General features: G+C 41.2%; 1 protein-coding gene across 1 annotated transcript in view; it reads left to right on the forward strand.

Moving 5' to 3' along the window:
- Positions 1–14,951, forward strand: part of COL4A3 (collagen type IV alpha 3 chain) — an 82,674-nt gene that overhangs the window by 56,533 nt on the left and 11,190 nt on the right. Inside the window, exons 25-44 of the mRNA XM_079975833.1 lie at positions 213–401; positions 1,093–1,261; positions 2,197–2,289; positions 2,899–3,003; positions 4,028–4,125; positions 4,288–4,438; positions 5,158–5,271; positions 6,617–6,784; positions 7,012–7,101; positions 7,914–8,048; positions 8,176–8,274; positions 8,836–8,925; positions 9,372–9,511; positions 9,604–9,730; positions 10,444–10,524; positions 12,383–12,481; positions 13,113–13,163; positions 13,412–13,597; positions 13,789–13,919; positions 14,746–14,818. Coding sequence (XP_079831959.1) covers positions 213–401; positions 1,093–1,261; positions 2,197–2,289; positions 2,899–3,003; positions 4,028–4,125; positions 4,288–4,438; positions 5,158–5,271; positions 6,617–6,784; positions 7,012–7,101; positions 7,914–8,048; positions 8,176–8,274; positions 8,836–8,925; positions 9,372–9,511; positions 9,604–9,730; positions 10,444–10,524; positions 12,383–12,481; positions 13,113–13,163; positions 13,412–13,597; positions 13,789–13,919; positions 14,746–14,818 — 2,389 coding nt within the window. The remainder of the gene's footprint in view (positions 1–212; positions 402–1,092; positions 1,262–2,196; positions 2,290–2,898; positions 3,004–4,027; positions 4,126–4,287; positions 4,439–5,157; positions 5,272–6,616; positions 6,785–7,011; positions 7,102–7,913; positions 8,049–8,175; positions 8,275–8,835; positions 8,926–9,371; positions 9,512–9,603; positions 9,731–10,443; positions 10,525–12,382; positions 12,482–13,112; positions 13,164–13,411; positions 13,598–13,788; positions 13,920–14,745; positions 14,819–14,951) is intronic.

A 14,951-nucleotide genomic window follows, 5' to 3' on the forward strand; every position in this document is an offset into this window, starting at 1 on the left:
CCCTTTGTAGTTTCCATCATAAAAAGGCCTCTACCCATTGGAGGATATGGATGCTTTCACCTGCAGTAGCTGACAATGGGAAAAATCTCTTCGCACACAGAATCATTTCACCACAATGCCTTAGTGTGTTGATTTTACTGTACCTTTCATAGCATTTATATAGATTCAACGTTACAGTTCCTGTCATATTTTATTAACAACATGTGACCCAGGGACTTCCAGGTCTTCCAGGAAACCAAGGCCTTAAAGGATTGAAAGGTGAGCCAGGGTATGCAGAACCAGAAGGCCCAAAAGGAGACAGAGGAGAACCAGGACCAAGAGGAAGCTCAGGAGAAAATGGTGCAGACGGGTTACCTGGGAAACCTGGACTGAAAGGCTCAAGAGGCTCTGTGGGAGAACCAGTTAGTACCTGCTACTTTCACATCTAACGCAATCATACTAATTTTTGCATTGCTTTCAATCCATTGAAAAATAAATAAGGCAAACATATCTGAAGACATTCATCAAGGTACATGCACATATATTAATTTTTGTTGTGTGCCTAATTCTATTACAACATCTGAAAAAGTCGTGTGGAAATGTGCATGACTGCAGCCTATATGCAGCACAAATCTGTAGTGTTCACCAATTTCCCTTTTGGATTTAGCTGAATATCCTCTTTAAAGTGTGTGGAAGGATTCAGTGTAGTCCTATGGCAGTCCTTCCAGCCTTCCCATTTGCCAGATGAAACAATCCCCCCCCCCACTGTTCTCCTGACCCCACAGAGCCAGATTTGGGGGAGGAAAAGCCCTATTGCGCTCATGGAAGTCCTTGCACAGACTTCCATTAGTGGGACTCAGTAGTTGAATCTGGCCTTAGGAATGGCCTGTGGTGATCAAAATAAAATTGTTATGTTACTTATTTATGCTTTGAGTGCCATTGCTGAATCATGGTGGCAAGTGCAGACTCCATCATGTTTCTAGCAGTGCATATGCAAAAAATCTATATTCATCCAGGGTCTTTGCTGTAGGCACCAACCTTTGTTTCTGACTGTAACTTACCATGCAGGCGTTTCCAGTGTGTGTTAAGCAGTGTTTTCTGAATTCCTATCAGGGACCTGATGGTACAAAAGGAGACAGAGGTGCACCAGGACCAGTTGGTATCTCAGGTCTTCCTGGAGAGAGAGGGCTACCTGGACCACCAGGATATGGACCACCAGGAGTGGAAGGCTCTAAGGGATCTCAGGGAAATCCTGGTTTGCCTGGGTTGGTTGGAGAAGCAGGTTGGTAGATATTATTTTTGTTATTACTAAATAATTTGACTGTGGTGTCTATAGTAGATTTAAAAGCTGCAGTGGGTGTCAAGGCATATATATATATATATATATATATATATATATATATATATATACACATACATACAGTGGTGCCCCGCAAGACGAACGCCTCGCAAGACGGAAAACCCGCTAGACAAAAGGGTTTTCCATTTCGGAGGCGCTTCGTAAAATGAATTTCCCTATGGGCTTGCTTCGCAAGATGAAAATGTCTTGCGAGTTCCTGCGGGGTTTTCCCCCTTTTCCCCCCCTTTTCCTAAGCCGCTAAGCCGCTTATCAGCTGATCCGCTGATAAGCCGCTTAACAGCTGATCGCTAAAAGCCGCTAAACCGCTAATAGCGCTAATCCGCTAAGCTGTCAATGGGCCTGCTTCGCAAGACGAAGAAACCGCTATACGAAGAGCCTCACGGAACGGATTAATTTCGTCTTGCGAGGCACCACTGTATATATATATATATATATATATATATATATATATATTCCTAATACAACATTGCAGAGCATTCTTTAGTAATGTAAGCAGGATCATTTCTGCATCCTGCTCCAGAAATGTCTGTGGCATCCAAGCGCACTCTTGTCTGATGCATATTTTAGTTAGGTCCTTTCAGGACCTAGGGCTTCCAGACAACACTACTGTTGTGATTTTGCTAACTGTGGTTTATATCCACCTACTTTTCTGCAGTTCAGTGCAGCTCAGTTAGTCATCTGATTGCTGAAAAACTCAGCTAATTTGCTGGGTTTCCTTGCAGTGCGCTTATCAGCCATTTTGGAGCTACAAATCTGCTACCCCCCTCCCCCGAAGTTGTGTAACTTCATTGTGCTGCTGTCTTTAAATAACTACTGGCATATTCTAGTTTGTGTTCTTGTTGTTATGCACTCTTAAGGTCCTAAAGGTGAGCCTGGTAAAGTAAATGCAATTCCTGGACCTCCTGGACTTCGAGGACCAGATGGTAGGCCTGGACCTCAAGGAGAAAGAGGTGAGAGCTACCTTTTCAAGCTGGACTACTGTCAAACTGACCCTTCTAAAATATTACACACACAAAAAGGGAAAAGGCTGCAATTTGTCATAGTCAAGCAGCAGCCACTACCCAAAGTAGTAACCTGCAGAAGAGGATGAAAGAACAAGCAAGGTAAGCAAGCAAAATCTTGACAGCAAGGAGCAAAGATGCTCTAGTTTTGTAGGCGAGCGGCCAGGATTGACTAATTCCCTTATTCAGGGTGTTTACATGGATGGTTAAGGGTGCATCCTAGCCTCCCTTAGCTGGGAAGGCAAGCCCCATTGAACTCAGTGGGACTTCCTTCTAAGCAGACATAGTTAAAATTGCACTGTTGGCCGCTGTTGAGAGAGGGCTTTAGGCACAATTCCTGTATAACTTGTAACTCTCAACTCACCAGAGCCAATCAGTGGGGAGTGGGGAGAGAGACAGATCCCTGATGGAGGGGGGGGGGGAAACCCAGGCAGGTACTTTAGTTTCTCTAGCCCCAGTTCATAGGGAAGACACCTCAACCCCCTGAGTTTTTGTTCTAGATAGAGTGTGGCTTGCCATTTGATACTGCTGCCAGAACTACTTTGCATTCTTTGATAGGTAGTGTTGGATCCAGAGGGCCACGTGGATATCCAGGCCTCCCAGGACCAGAAGGTGACCCTGGCTTTTCAGAGAATGGATTTCCTGGCTATCCTGGCATTAAAGGTAACGTATTTGTCTTTTCTTGAAGGAAAAAAAGAGAGAATAAAACGAAGTAATGAAACAAATGAGAAATTTAATAAATAATCATCTATGAAGTCCTTGAGAACTTCAGAGAGAGGGAAAAAAATCAGTTAGATCCGTATTATCATGGACATCAGTGGTAGCCAGTGTGTTGGATTCTGTAAGCTGTTGGGTTCCAACTCCCAACCCACAAGGCCAGTGATGAAGAATAATGGGAGTTGTAGTCAAACAACATTTGGAGGGTTCCATGTTGGCTCCCCATGGTGTACATATAGTATCATCATTAGAGCACTTCAGTAAAACTATATCATGCTTTTTCAAAATGGAGGACAGCTGACAATTTGACTTTAAAAGTAATATGCATACAAATTTGTTTTGACATACTGTACTTCTGGTGCTGTAATAGCATCTTCCATTACTCTGTTGTAAAATTGAACAGAGAGTTGTAGCACTGAGTGGCATATCCCACCAGCACAAGGATTTCTGCTTGTGCCATGGGATTGCCCTCCCCTCCTTGCACACATCCCTAAACCTGTTATGGTATCCCTTAAACTGTCCAGTGCAGATTTGGGGAGGGCAGTGGGAATGCACAGTGGAAAGAGAGGTGGGAAAGTCCTATTGAACAAGCACAAATCCTTGCCCTGACAAGACATGTTAGTTTGATGCTCTCCAGTTACTTGGTTGATTTTTTTTCTGGTTCTGTTGTCTTTCAGAAAATAAAAATTGCATTAAAAAATTAAATTCATGTTCAGTTTTTGCATATTATAACAGCTGCATTTATTTATTCATTCAAAACTTTTGCATCCCACCTTTCTTCAAAAAGTTCAAGGCAGCTGACAACAAAATCTAACCATAAATTAACAATTTAAAAAAAAAACAGTTGCAAGATTCCTAACTTAATTAGCAAGAAAAATGTCAGAACCTAAAAAAATGACATACCCACTTATCGCAAACCTTCAAGAGCCTGTGTTATATCACTGAACATTGTTTCCCCTCCACTTTGTAGGAGATAAAGGGTCTCCAGGATCCACAGGGCCACCAGGCTGTCCCGGACAATTAGGGGAACCAGGCTTACCTGGAAAACCTGGAATTCCTGGAGAAAAGGTTGGTTTGCAAACTAATTCCACTGAGTTTAATGGGTTCTTCTAATTAGCAAGAGCATTAATGATTTTAAGAATTTTAAGAAATGCTAAGAATATTAAGAAATAAAAATTAAGTTTTACTTACAGTGTTTGAGACATGACATTTATTTCCTCCATGTTTTAGGGTGAACCGGGCCCAGTTATACCTGGACAACAAGGCAGACAGGGTTCACAAGGAGTAGACGGCATGCCAGGTGAGAAGGGCGAAAGAGGATTCCCAGGACTTCCAGGCCTCCAAGGTCAACGAGGTCGTGATGGTGCTGATGGGCCAAGAGGTAGAGTATATTTTGAGCAAAATGATCGCCTCCTCGATATATTAACTAAACATTATGAATTTTCATTCAGTGGCGGTTTCATTCAAGAAACTTATATCTCTCCGTTCCATTGCATTTGAGCAATGTTCAGTTTGTGCAACCTGAGAATACAGAAGGTATCCTTGAAGAAGTGAGGCCAACTCTCTGTGCACTCAGCTCTCATCCCTTCCTTGCTGCTACAAGAGGCATGGTGAAATGGGGGGGGGGTGGAGGCACAGCTTTAGTGGTGGCTTATCTGAAGATTGGGTGGCTGCCCTGGAAGTGCAGAGATTTAAACCCAAAGTCAAGCCATACTTAAAAGAAATGGGTCTGGCATACTAGGCAATTGAAAAGGCCAGATATATCTAGTCTAAGTTGAACACTTTTAGGTCTCTAGTCTGACGGAAGGGCGGGAGAGAAGGAACCAGGTGCCTGTTAAACTGCTTTTTCTCCAAACTGAGGTGCCTTTCACCAAATGGACTTGGTCATTAGAGTGCCGCCGCCCCTCCAGCTACAGCTTTCCACACCTGTAAACTAAATGTGTGAAGTGGATGCATGTATGTTCTGGAGTGTGTGTGACAGAGGGGGGGGGGGGAGAGAAGAGGGAGGGAAAGAATGGAAGCATAAGGACCTCATTGTAAAACGGGGCCCTTCATCACATGATATTAAGTTACCTTAATGCTATCAATACTATCTTTTAGGAGAACCTGGGTCCCCTGGAGTTCCAGGAGAAAAGGGTGTTCCAGGAAAAATAGGTGACTGTCTTATTGGCTTACCAGGCCCACCAGGTCTATGTGGATTAATGGGCCCCCCAGGTAAGTATTACACAAAATAATTGGGACTCATGCAGTGAACGAAGTACATATTGTCACACCCCCCCTACTCTAAGCCAGCACCTGCTCTTCTGAACACCTGAAGCAAAGTCATGAAGCACACTTCACTGATTTATGGGTTGGAGCAGTGCTCATCAAAACCACAGACTTGTCTGTCTCATTTTCTTCACATAGGATATCTTAGTAAAGTATCTTGTAGGCAATCATGGTCCTCTCTACAAAAGGGACATGATATCTCTTCGAGAATATATTCATATTTATAACATTGTTGATACTTCAGATAAAATCCTATTGAGTTTAGGTTTGGTTTGTTGAACAGGGAATGGACAAAATAATGAAAGTTCAATCCTATACTTGACTACCTAATAGTAAAACCCATTTAATTCAATTGGCTTATTCCTAGGTAAGTGGAGTTAGGATTAAGACCTAAAATATTTTAACTCTGGGTTATATCTTCTGCATAAGTCTCTGGCAGATGGTACCTGAAATTGAATTAAAAACCCAGAAAAAAGTATAGGCATACAAAATATCCAGACACATAGACACTGGTATATTTAAATCTTTTTCACTGTTAATTTAAATTCCTTTTAAAATGTTTTTAATTATATTTGTTTTTTATTGATAATTTAAACTGCTTAGAGGTTTTGCTTCAATATAGTAGTATATACATTTCAATCATTCATTTTAATTAACGTTTTCTTCTTTTTTAAAGTGACCCGAAAGGGTTTTTGTCATTGTCGTTGTTCAAGTGGCTTTTAATTTGGTTCCTTTTTCTATCATGTATGGAAGAAACTTGTATTTTGTTAATAGACTCTGGGTGTCTTCAATTATTCTGCAGGAGGGATTAAACTTTCCACTGCATATTTAGATTTGCCACAGTTAAAGTAGATTAAAGTGGTCTGTCAAGCAAATCCACTTTAAAACAAAAACTGATGTTTTAAGGTTGTAAAACTGATGGGGAAATGCACTGAAAAGTGTGGGATGAACAAAATATTAACAGGAAAATGTATAGCTTCTGTGCTGGGATGAATGCTCATTGTTATATAACTTCCCCACAAACAAATCAACAAATGCTCAATAAACTCTAGATGTAATGTAACCTCTGTGTAAGCTTTACACCGAAAAATTAGCAAGTTATCTGGAGGATCCCTCTGTATACATTTCTCTATATTTCTTAATTGTCCTTGTCCATAAAACTACTTCTTACAAAATATGCTCCCAAACCTATGTTCTTGACCTCAAGTTCGCAACCTTCTTCGGCGTGAGTGTGTGTAGGGCTAGGGAACATTTGCACATAATGTTCATTTCAATGTGTCTGTTATCATAGGAAAACGTGGGGTTCTAGGAGCCAAAGGAGACCCAGGTTTTCCAGGATTAGACATCCCGGGGTTCCCAGGACCATTTGGGCTGCCTGGATTACCTGGCCCACAAGGAGATGAAGGAACTCCTGGCATCAAGGGACAACCTGGCAGGCCAGGAGTACCAGGTGTACCAGGTATTTCTTGAAGGGAAAGTAACACATTATTAGTACCACTTGCTTGCCATTTTATTCGCAGGAGTTTTATAGATATGACCGGTACTATCAAATTAAGGCGATGGCATGATATTAAGTCTGTAGATAATGCATAGATAAATACTCGTTTTGCCTGGACTCTGACACAGGCAATAGGGAATGCACAATCTCTGTGTAATACAGTATTCTGTTTTGCTCACTTCCCACAGGTCTAAGAGGAGAAATAGGCTTGATGGGCGCTGTAGGTAATCCCGGGCTACCTGGTGTCTTTGGAAATCCAGGTATCCGCGGCAGCAGGGGTAAGTGATAATGCACTTCTCTTATCTTCTCATTATTTATACAGCCATAAGTAAACATTGTCAGCCTGTCAGCTCTTTCCTGAGACAGCATCCCTCCATAGCTGCAATAGGAGGAAAAATTCCGTCTGGGAGGGCCCACTGAGAACTGTCCATGGTCCTTACTTTCCTGACCTCTGCTTAAAAAAGAAACCTGCACTATCTTTGCCTGTCCAGGAGAGACTCTGTCTGTGTCCGTTTCGCTTGTAAGCCTCCTTTGCTTGGCTGCTTTCACCTGTGACCTTCCAGGCTTATGGCAGCATTCAGTACATTCCCTCCTTCAAGCCCTAACAAACAGAGAAGAAGCATGGATCCTGCTCCTAACTAGACTAATAGGTCAATGCTTAGCAATGCTTTGTGGTCATATGATTTGCATGTCATTTGAATCTGGATTATTTTTGGCTGTTAGTTGGTGCTGGAGTATTATAGGGCAAAGGGCTGAATGAATGAATTGATTTATTACGGTCACAGGCCAGGACAAAGGGCCAAAATTAGTGTGACTTCTGGATAAGACAATGTACAGTATAAGTTCTAAATTTCTCGTGGTCTCCTTGGTAAAACGTTTCAAAGCTAAAACTGTAAATGGCCCACATGAGTTTCTGTAAATGTGAAAGAGGGCCAGTACATGTTTTATTGGCCAAATGTGTGTCATGCTATTGCTTTTCCAAATGCAAGCCAAGTTTCTTCCAGCTTTTGAAGTAATAGACAAAGTGCTGCAATTGCAGAGAAGAAAAATAATAAAAGCAGTTTTGTTTTGTTTTGTTTTTCATTTGCAGGTTCTCCTGGCTTCCCAGGACCAAAAGGAAGAAAGGGATCCTCAGGTGAAAAAGGTGAACCAGGTGATAAAGGTTCTCCTGGAACATCAGAGTCAAAAGTGAGTTTCGGAGATAAAGGAGACAGAGGAATTAAAGGTATATGCAGCAGTTACTACTACTGCTAAAACCAGCTTGATGCCATTACAATTATCATGTTATGTTTTTTTAATGAGAGTGGTGGTGATACTGACTTCCAGTGTAATGCATGTCATTGCTGCTGTAGGATTTCCTGGAAGAATGGGACTCAAGGGAGAAAAAGGAGAGCAAGGTCTGAAAGGATGCATAGGTCCTGATGGACTACCAGGAATGCCAGGGCCACCAGGTATATGGACTTACTTATATATTAAACTGTATCAGATATACAAAATAATATGAACCTTCTTTTAGTAATTTGTCAAACTAAGACAAGAGCTAGTTAATACAAGAGTTATGTGAGGAATAATGCATCCATAATCATCTATGGTTATGCGCTTGCTCATGGTTGAATGGAGAATAAGATGAATGAACAGTTGCAGAGACTTCTCATACCAGTGCTGGTTAACATGGTGAAACGTACTTGAAATATTAAATGGTTAAAAACTCAAGAATGCCCAATCTTTTATTTTTAAAACTTGATGAAACTCAGTAGCAGCGGCACCTTAATTTTAGGAAAATGCTAACCACACACTCATTATGTCATGTTTATGAGATACATTCGGACAGCTTGGGAAAATGTGAGCAGTGCCATATTCCCTGTAGGAGTAGTCACCCTTTGAGGAGCAATAAAGTAGCAGGTGTAGAACAGAGTAACCAAGAACACTGTTCTTTCTTTTGGATAATGATCCATGACATCCCATCTAATCCTGAAGTGCATCAAAATATGTGCAATTGATTATACTTTCAGGTTCCAAAGGAGACAAGGGACTTCCAGGAATTCTTGGTGGACAGGGATTGACAGGAGCTCCAGGAGACAGAGGGGACATGGGAGTGCCAGGTGATTTTACCCATGTATCTGAATAGTCATCGGGGGAATAGTACTGTAATAGCCACCTGAAAAACAAATAGCTGAATTTAGTGATTAATGCATTTGTAAGGACTGAATTGGAGCAAGGTGTGCATAAATGGGGAATGGTGATTCACAGGTTTTTGTGGGGAACAGCACAGCTCGTAATAATTTTATTAAGGCCAAAATACTCATTTCTCATTATTTTTCAAGTTCTTCCTGCATTTGTCTCTCTCTCTCTCGCTCTCTCTCTCTCTCTGTGTGTGTGTGTGTGTAAAGTTGTCTTTGTGGAAGGGTGACACTATAATACAGCTGCTTATAACTCAGTCTCATTTCATATTTTCATTACTTGGTTTGGTAGCTTCCCCCCCCCCCTTTTTGGGAAATTAAAAAAATCTAAAATATCTATTCTGATAGCCATGTCTATGCCATTGCAGGTTCTAAAGGCGAACGAGGTTCTTCTGGTTTGCCTGGGTCACCAGGAATACCAGGGCCACCTGGCTTGTTTGGTATTCCAGGGGATAAAGGAGAACCAGCCTGTCCTGGATCTGGACCTCCTGGGGACCCAGGACCTGAGGTATAGAAAGTAATAGATCCATGGGTCCAGGCTGTGCTTAATAGGTTTGATTGTTATTTACCATGATCCTGTTTCCCATTGATGCTTGCTAGGGTGATCTAGGTCCCCCAGGAGAAAGAGGAAGAAAAGGTGAAAGTGGATCACCAGGCCGGCCAGGGCTTGTTGGAGAACCTGGACTATCTGGAAACAGAGGGGACTCTGGTTTACCAGGAATTCCAGGTAAAGTGTGTTTTTTTAGGCACCAATACAAAGCGTTAAGAGTGGAATATAATTTCTAAGTGAACTAAAACTGCAACTACTGTAAACAGCTTCTTTCTATGGAAAAGGTACCAGCTAGCCTAGGGATTTTGTGCCACAAGAAATACTTCAAACACTGCCAACTGATGCCATTCCTGCTTGACCCTGAACTGCCATTTGAACCAGTAGCAATCATCCTAGGAATCATTAACAGTGCCCTTGTGGCTTGTGATTGATGCTCCATGTGAATGCACGCTAACAGAAACAGTATAATGCCATGCAAATCATATTATTCAGTAATGCAGTTTCACTCATACAGCACAGGTTCTCCTTGGGGTATTTTAATACAAAGCTGATCTAGGTAATAACTTCCCATGCAGCTGGTTGCACAACTGAATATCAAATCAGGGGGGAAGGAAAACCCATTGTGCAAAAGAGATACAAAGTGGTGTGTGTGTTAATACAATGATCCAAAATAGACTCTTCTTCTATTGATGGCTCTGTTAAATCCTGAGTTTCTCATTTAGATAAACAGGGCTCAGTACAGCACAGTTCAGTACAGAGAGCACTGTTATTGGGAGTAATGCATTTTTACTGAAGTTGATGTAGCAATGGTCTCTGTGTTAGCTGTATAAAGAGCAAACATTCACAAATGAAAGTTGCATTTCTTCTCTCTCTCTTTCTCTCATTTGCAGGACAATCAGGACCTACTGGCAGTAATGGTATTAAAGGCTCTAAAGGATTACCAGGACAAAATGGCATCAGAGGCTCTCCAGGTCTGTTGCTTGTTTGCCTATTTCTAGTTCTTTTTCTGTCTTTATTTTTCCTCTTTTTCTCACTGTTGAAGAAAAATCAGTGGGTGATAAGCAATGCTGGTCCTACTCAAAATAGACTCATTTAAGTTAACTTAGGTTCATTAATATCAGTGGCTCTATTCCGAGTATAAAGTTGGATGCAATCCACAATGTTTTAGTTTTTCATAGCTTTTTCTGTATACTTCAATGAAAAACTGCTTCATCTCTTCTGGTCTCTACCACTGAGGTTTCCCACTGGTGGGCCAGAATTTGTACTGGCCAATTCTAGAACTCACCTATATTTTTCAATGTACACACTTTCCATGGTGGGCTCTACTTTGCAGGAGGTATTTAACCAGAAGCTAGGCAGCTGTCTTTTCCTACTTACATTGTTTAGAAGGGATCACTTGCCTGCTGCATTACAAGCCCTGCGCTGAGCAGGGATTGCTACTACATGACCAGACTCTGTGATCCTATGAAACTGACTGCTACAGTTAAGCTACAGAGCAGCAAATTGTGACCCAGAAACTTACATGCAGCCCATCTGCCCTGTATTGTGCAGCTTGAGACAAACACACATACTCATACCCATCCACTCTCTTTTTGCAGTGCTAGACAAACTGTCAAACTAGGAGGTTTGCCAAATTGCTGCTGAGCCACCATATTTCACTGATAACATTTCGCTTGGTGGATTATATGTCATGTAGGTTTTCTCTCTGGACACAATCCTCAATACTGACCAGAGGGAAAGGGTGGGTGAGCAGTTGCTCCTTCCTACTTCCTATTGCCTACGCCTCTCCTTCATCTTGAAGAAGAGAAGAGTTTGGATTTGATATCCTGCCTTTCACTCCCCTTAAGGAGTCTCAAAGCGGCTAATATTCTCCTTTCCCTTCCTCCCCCACAACAAACACTCTGTGAGGTGAGTGGGGCTGAGAGACTTCAAAGAAGTGTGACTGGCCCAAGGTCACCCAGCAGCTGCATGTGGAGGAGCGGAGACGCGAACCTGGTTCACCAGATTACAAGTCTACCACTCTTAACCACTACACCACACTGGCTCTCTTGATAGAATGGCAGGTGATACCAACATCAAGGAGGCACAGGAGCAACCACAGTTGCTGATCACCTATCTTCCACTGGTGCCATGGGAAATGTGGGTGGATTACTGTGCAATAGGAAAGCACAGTTCCTGGCAGCTTTATCCTATACCATGAAGTGCTCCAACAAAAGCCTTTCATTAGAGTTTGGATTTGATATCCCGCCTTTCACTCCCTTTAAGGAGTCTCAAAGCGGCTAACATTCTCCTTTCCCTTCCTCCCCCACAACAAACACTCTGTGAGGTGAGTGGGGCTGAGAGACTTCAAAGAAGTGTGACTGGCCCAAGGTCACCCAGCAGCTGCATGTGGAGGAGCAGAGACGCGAACCCGGTTCCCCAGATTACGTGACTCTTAACCACTACACCACACTGGCTCTCTCTCCTGCTCACAATAGAAAATACGAGCTTTCCCATTCTTTTCATTGTGTTGTGAGCTGCTTTGGACCTAAGAGTGGCATGCACATTTAAGTAATGAATAATATGTGAATGATCAACACATCACTACAATGATGCACCAATATTAGATCATTTCAAAACCTAATATGACAATGTAATTAATTGATAATATTGTAACTTTTAAAATTATTATAAAGTAAATTGTCATTCTAACTTATCCATTGATATCAACTATAAGAAGCATTTCTGGTACAATCACATATTAAGAATAATAAAACCATCAACCACAAATTAACAAATAAAGTGTATAATATTTTTTCATCAAGGCTAAATTTTCAACATCATCCTCAGGTTCACCTGGGTTACTGGGTGATGATGGACCACCTGGTGAGAAGGGTAGCCAAGGACAGGATGGTATCCCTGGACCCCCAGGAGAGAAGGGAGCACAAGGTATCCCATTAATAATGTTCATTCTGTTTCAATATGTTATGATATTTTGGGGAGTCATTACGGAATTCATGCCATGTCAAAATTTATACTGTTGAAAAGCACTCACATTTTTAACTTTTTGTTGCTTTTATTGCAGATTAAAAATAAGCAATGTATTGATCAAGTTTTCAAAGTAGTTTGATAATTACTAAAAGTTTCAGTTTTGATTCTTTAAAAACAACAACAACACACAAATAGGAGTGATTTGGATGATAATAACTGGAGATGTCAGCTGCTAGGTACAGATCTTTTTCAGTTATTCGGGTTTGTTAAGAGGAAAATATTGGGGAAGATAACTGAGCCTGACATTCCATTTGCTTCTAAAGCTGCACTTTTGGAGTATTTGAAAGGAGGAATCCTGAAAAAGACCTAGAACTAGCAATACATTGGTTAATATCAGCTAGAATGTGTAATGCAGTAATGGTCCAGGCAAATATGTGCAAATACTTTGTTACTGGATAGATAAATGTTTGTGAATCCTAGAAATAAGGACTTTCAGTATTGCATTCAGCTATGTTTCTCTTCTTGTTATTGCAATGTATTGTATTGTATTTTTGTTCTGCATTTGTAATGAAAACAATTATGAATACAGGTTCTCCAGGACAGCAAATTCCTGGTCCTCCAGGCATTCCTGGTCCTAAAGGTAAAATTAAATTGTTGTGTGTGGGTTTTTTTTGGGGGGGGGGAATGAAAGTCAGAACTGTAAGTCTTAAAACGAGCTTAATTCTGTCTGCTTAAGTTCAGAGTAAACCAGTTTACTTCAAAATGTTACTTGTCTTTTGCTTTTTGATTTTGGTTGCCATGCACCTAAAATGTATCATGCCTCTTTAAAAGTACCGGTATATTAAAGTTGACTAACCTGTACCTAATGGTTGTTTAAATACTGCATAGGTGTCAAAGGAGACATTGGGGTGCCTGGTATACCAGGGCCACCAGGTATTAAAGGTAGTATGGGAGACCAGGGACCAATTGGACCTCCAGGCTTACTTGGAAAACCAGGACTTCCCGGGAAACCAGGTGCAATAATTGATGGCCAAAAAGGAAACAGAGGCCCCCCTGGTCCTGATGGAAAACCAGGTAGGAACTGTTATTTTATCATACCTAACACAAGTAAAATAGAGACTGTGAGATAATACTTAACAAGTTAGGCTGTCTCACTTTCAGTTATAATGTAGGTTGTGCCTCTCTGAATTCCACACAATTCCTGGCATAAAAACATTTTCCTGTTGTATGTATTATAAAACTATCTCCTTTTTAAAACGATATAGGTGTCCCTGGTATTCCAGGACCTGCTGGACTCCCTGGCTATAGTATTAAAGGAAATAAAGGTGTTCGAGGAAATGATGGCTTACCAGGCCCGCCAGGAACTAGAGGTGACGTTGGTGTACCTGGGCCAGCAGTAAGTGAAATAATTATATTTAATTATCCACTCACTATTTTAACCTTTGGTTGTAGGCTGCAACACATTTTAGCAAAGAAACCAAAACAAAATTACTACAAAATAGAAAAATGAGATGTGAGCATCAGTGTGTAGGCACCTAGGAGATTTCACTTATTTTTATATCATACAGCTATTGGTGCATTTAAACAAATTCATATCTCAGTAATGAGATATTGTGCTTTATTTTATCAATGCCAGGATATTTATCAACAATTAGGGGAATATCTAGTTTGCAGTCTTTCACACTTATCCTAGAAAGCACCATTTAACTCTGAGAACTTCAGTAAAAGAAGCTCTCCTCTCATTAAGTCTAGTCACTCTAATGCTGCAACTTTTGAGACTTATTCAGAAATCTGCCTCTTGGCTAATCTGCTGTTGACTGAAATTCAGCTATATTTGCCTTACTAAATAACTGGGGAAATAGCAGACCACTCAAAATCGTTACTGATTTTGCCAACAGTGTTTCTTTCTAACAGCAGGAGAATCTTGTAGCAACACTGTCTTTCCAGGAACAGTAAGAATTTGGGTGGTGCTAGAGATAATAGAAGTCTGTTACAGAAATCTGTTCCCTCACTTACAGGGGATATCAGCAAGTGAGAGAAAGATTTGTATACCAACTCACGAACTTGCCAAATTCTCCCCTGCAAATGCCCTGCAGCCAGACTGTTGTCTGCCTCCATCCTCTCCCTGCTCACAGAAACTGCTGAAAACCAACAAGCAAGTCTAGCTTGTGTATAGTTACTGAAACAAGATTATTTTTCTCATCTTGTTGTCTGACTTACAGGGAATTGAAGGCATCCCTGGCTATCAAGGTCCTAGAGGTGAACCTGGTTTTCCAGGATTCCCAGGCATCAAAGGTATTTGACTAACTTCGTAAAGCACCTTGTTATTTTATACAAAAGACTGCTTGGATACATTTCAGTAAATAATAAATGAGTATTTTGTATACTGCGCTTCATGAGTAAACAGAGAGGCTGGCATGCAGTGGAC

The sequence above is a fragment of the Podarcis cretensis genome (genome assembly GCF_951804945.1).
Source record: "Podarcis cretensis genome assembly, chromosome: 5".
In the NCBI taxonomy this organism is placed as follows: Eukaryota; Metazoa; Chordata; class Lepidosauria; order Squamata; family Lacertidae; genus Podarcis; species Podarcis cretensis.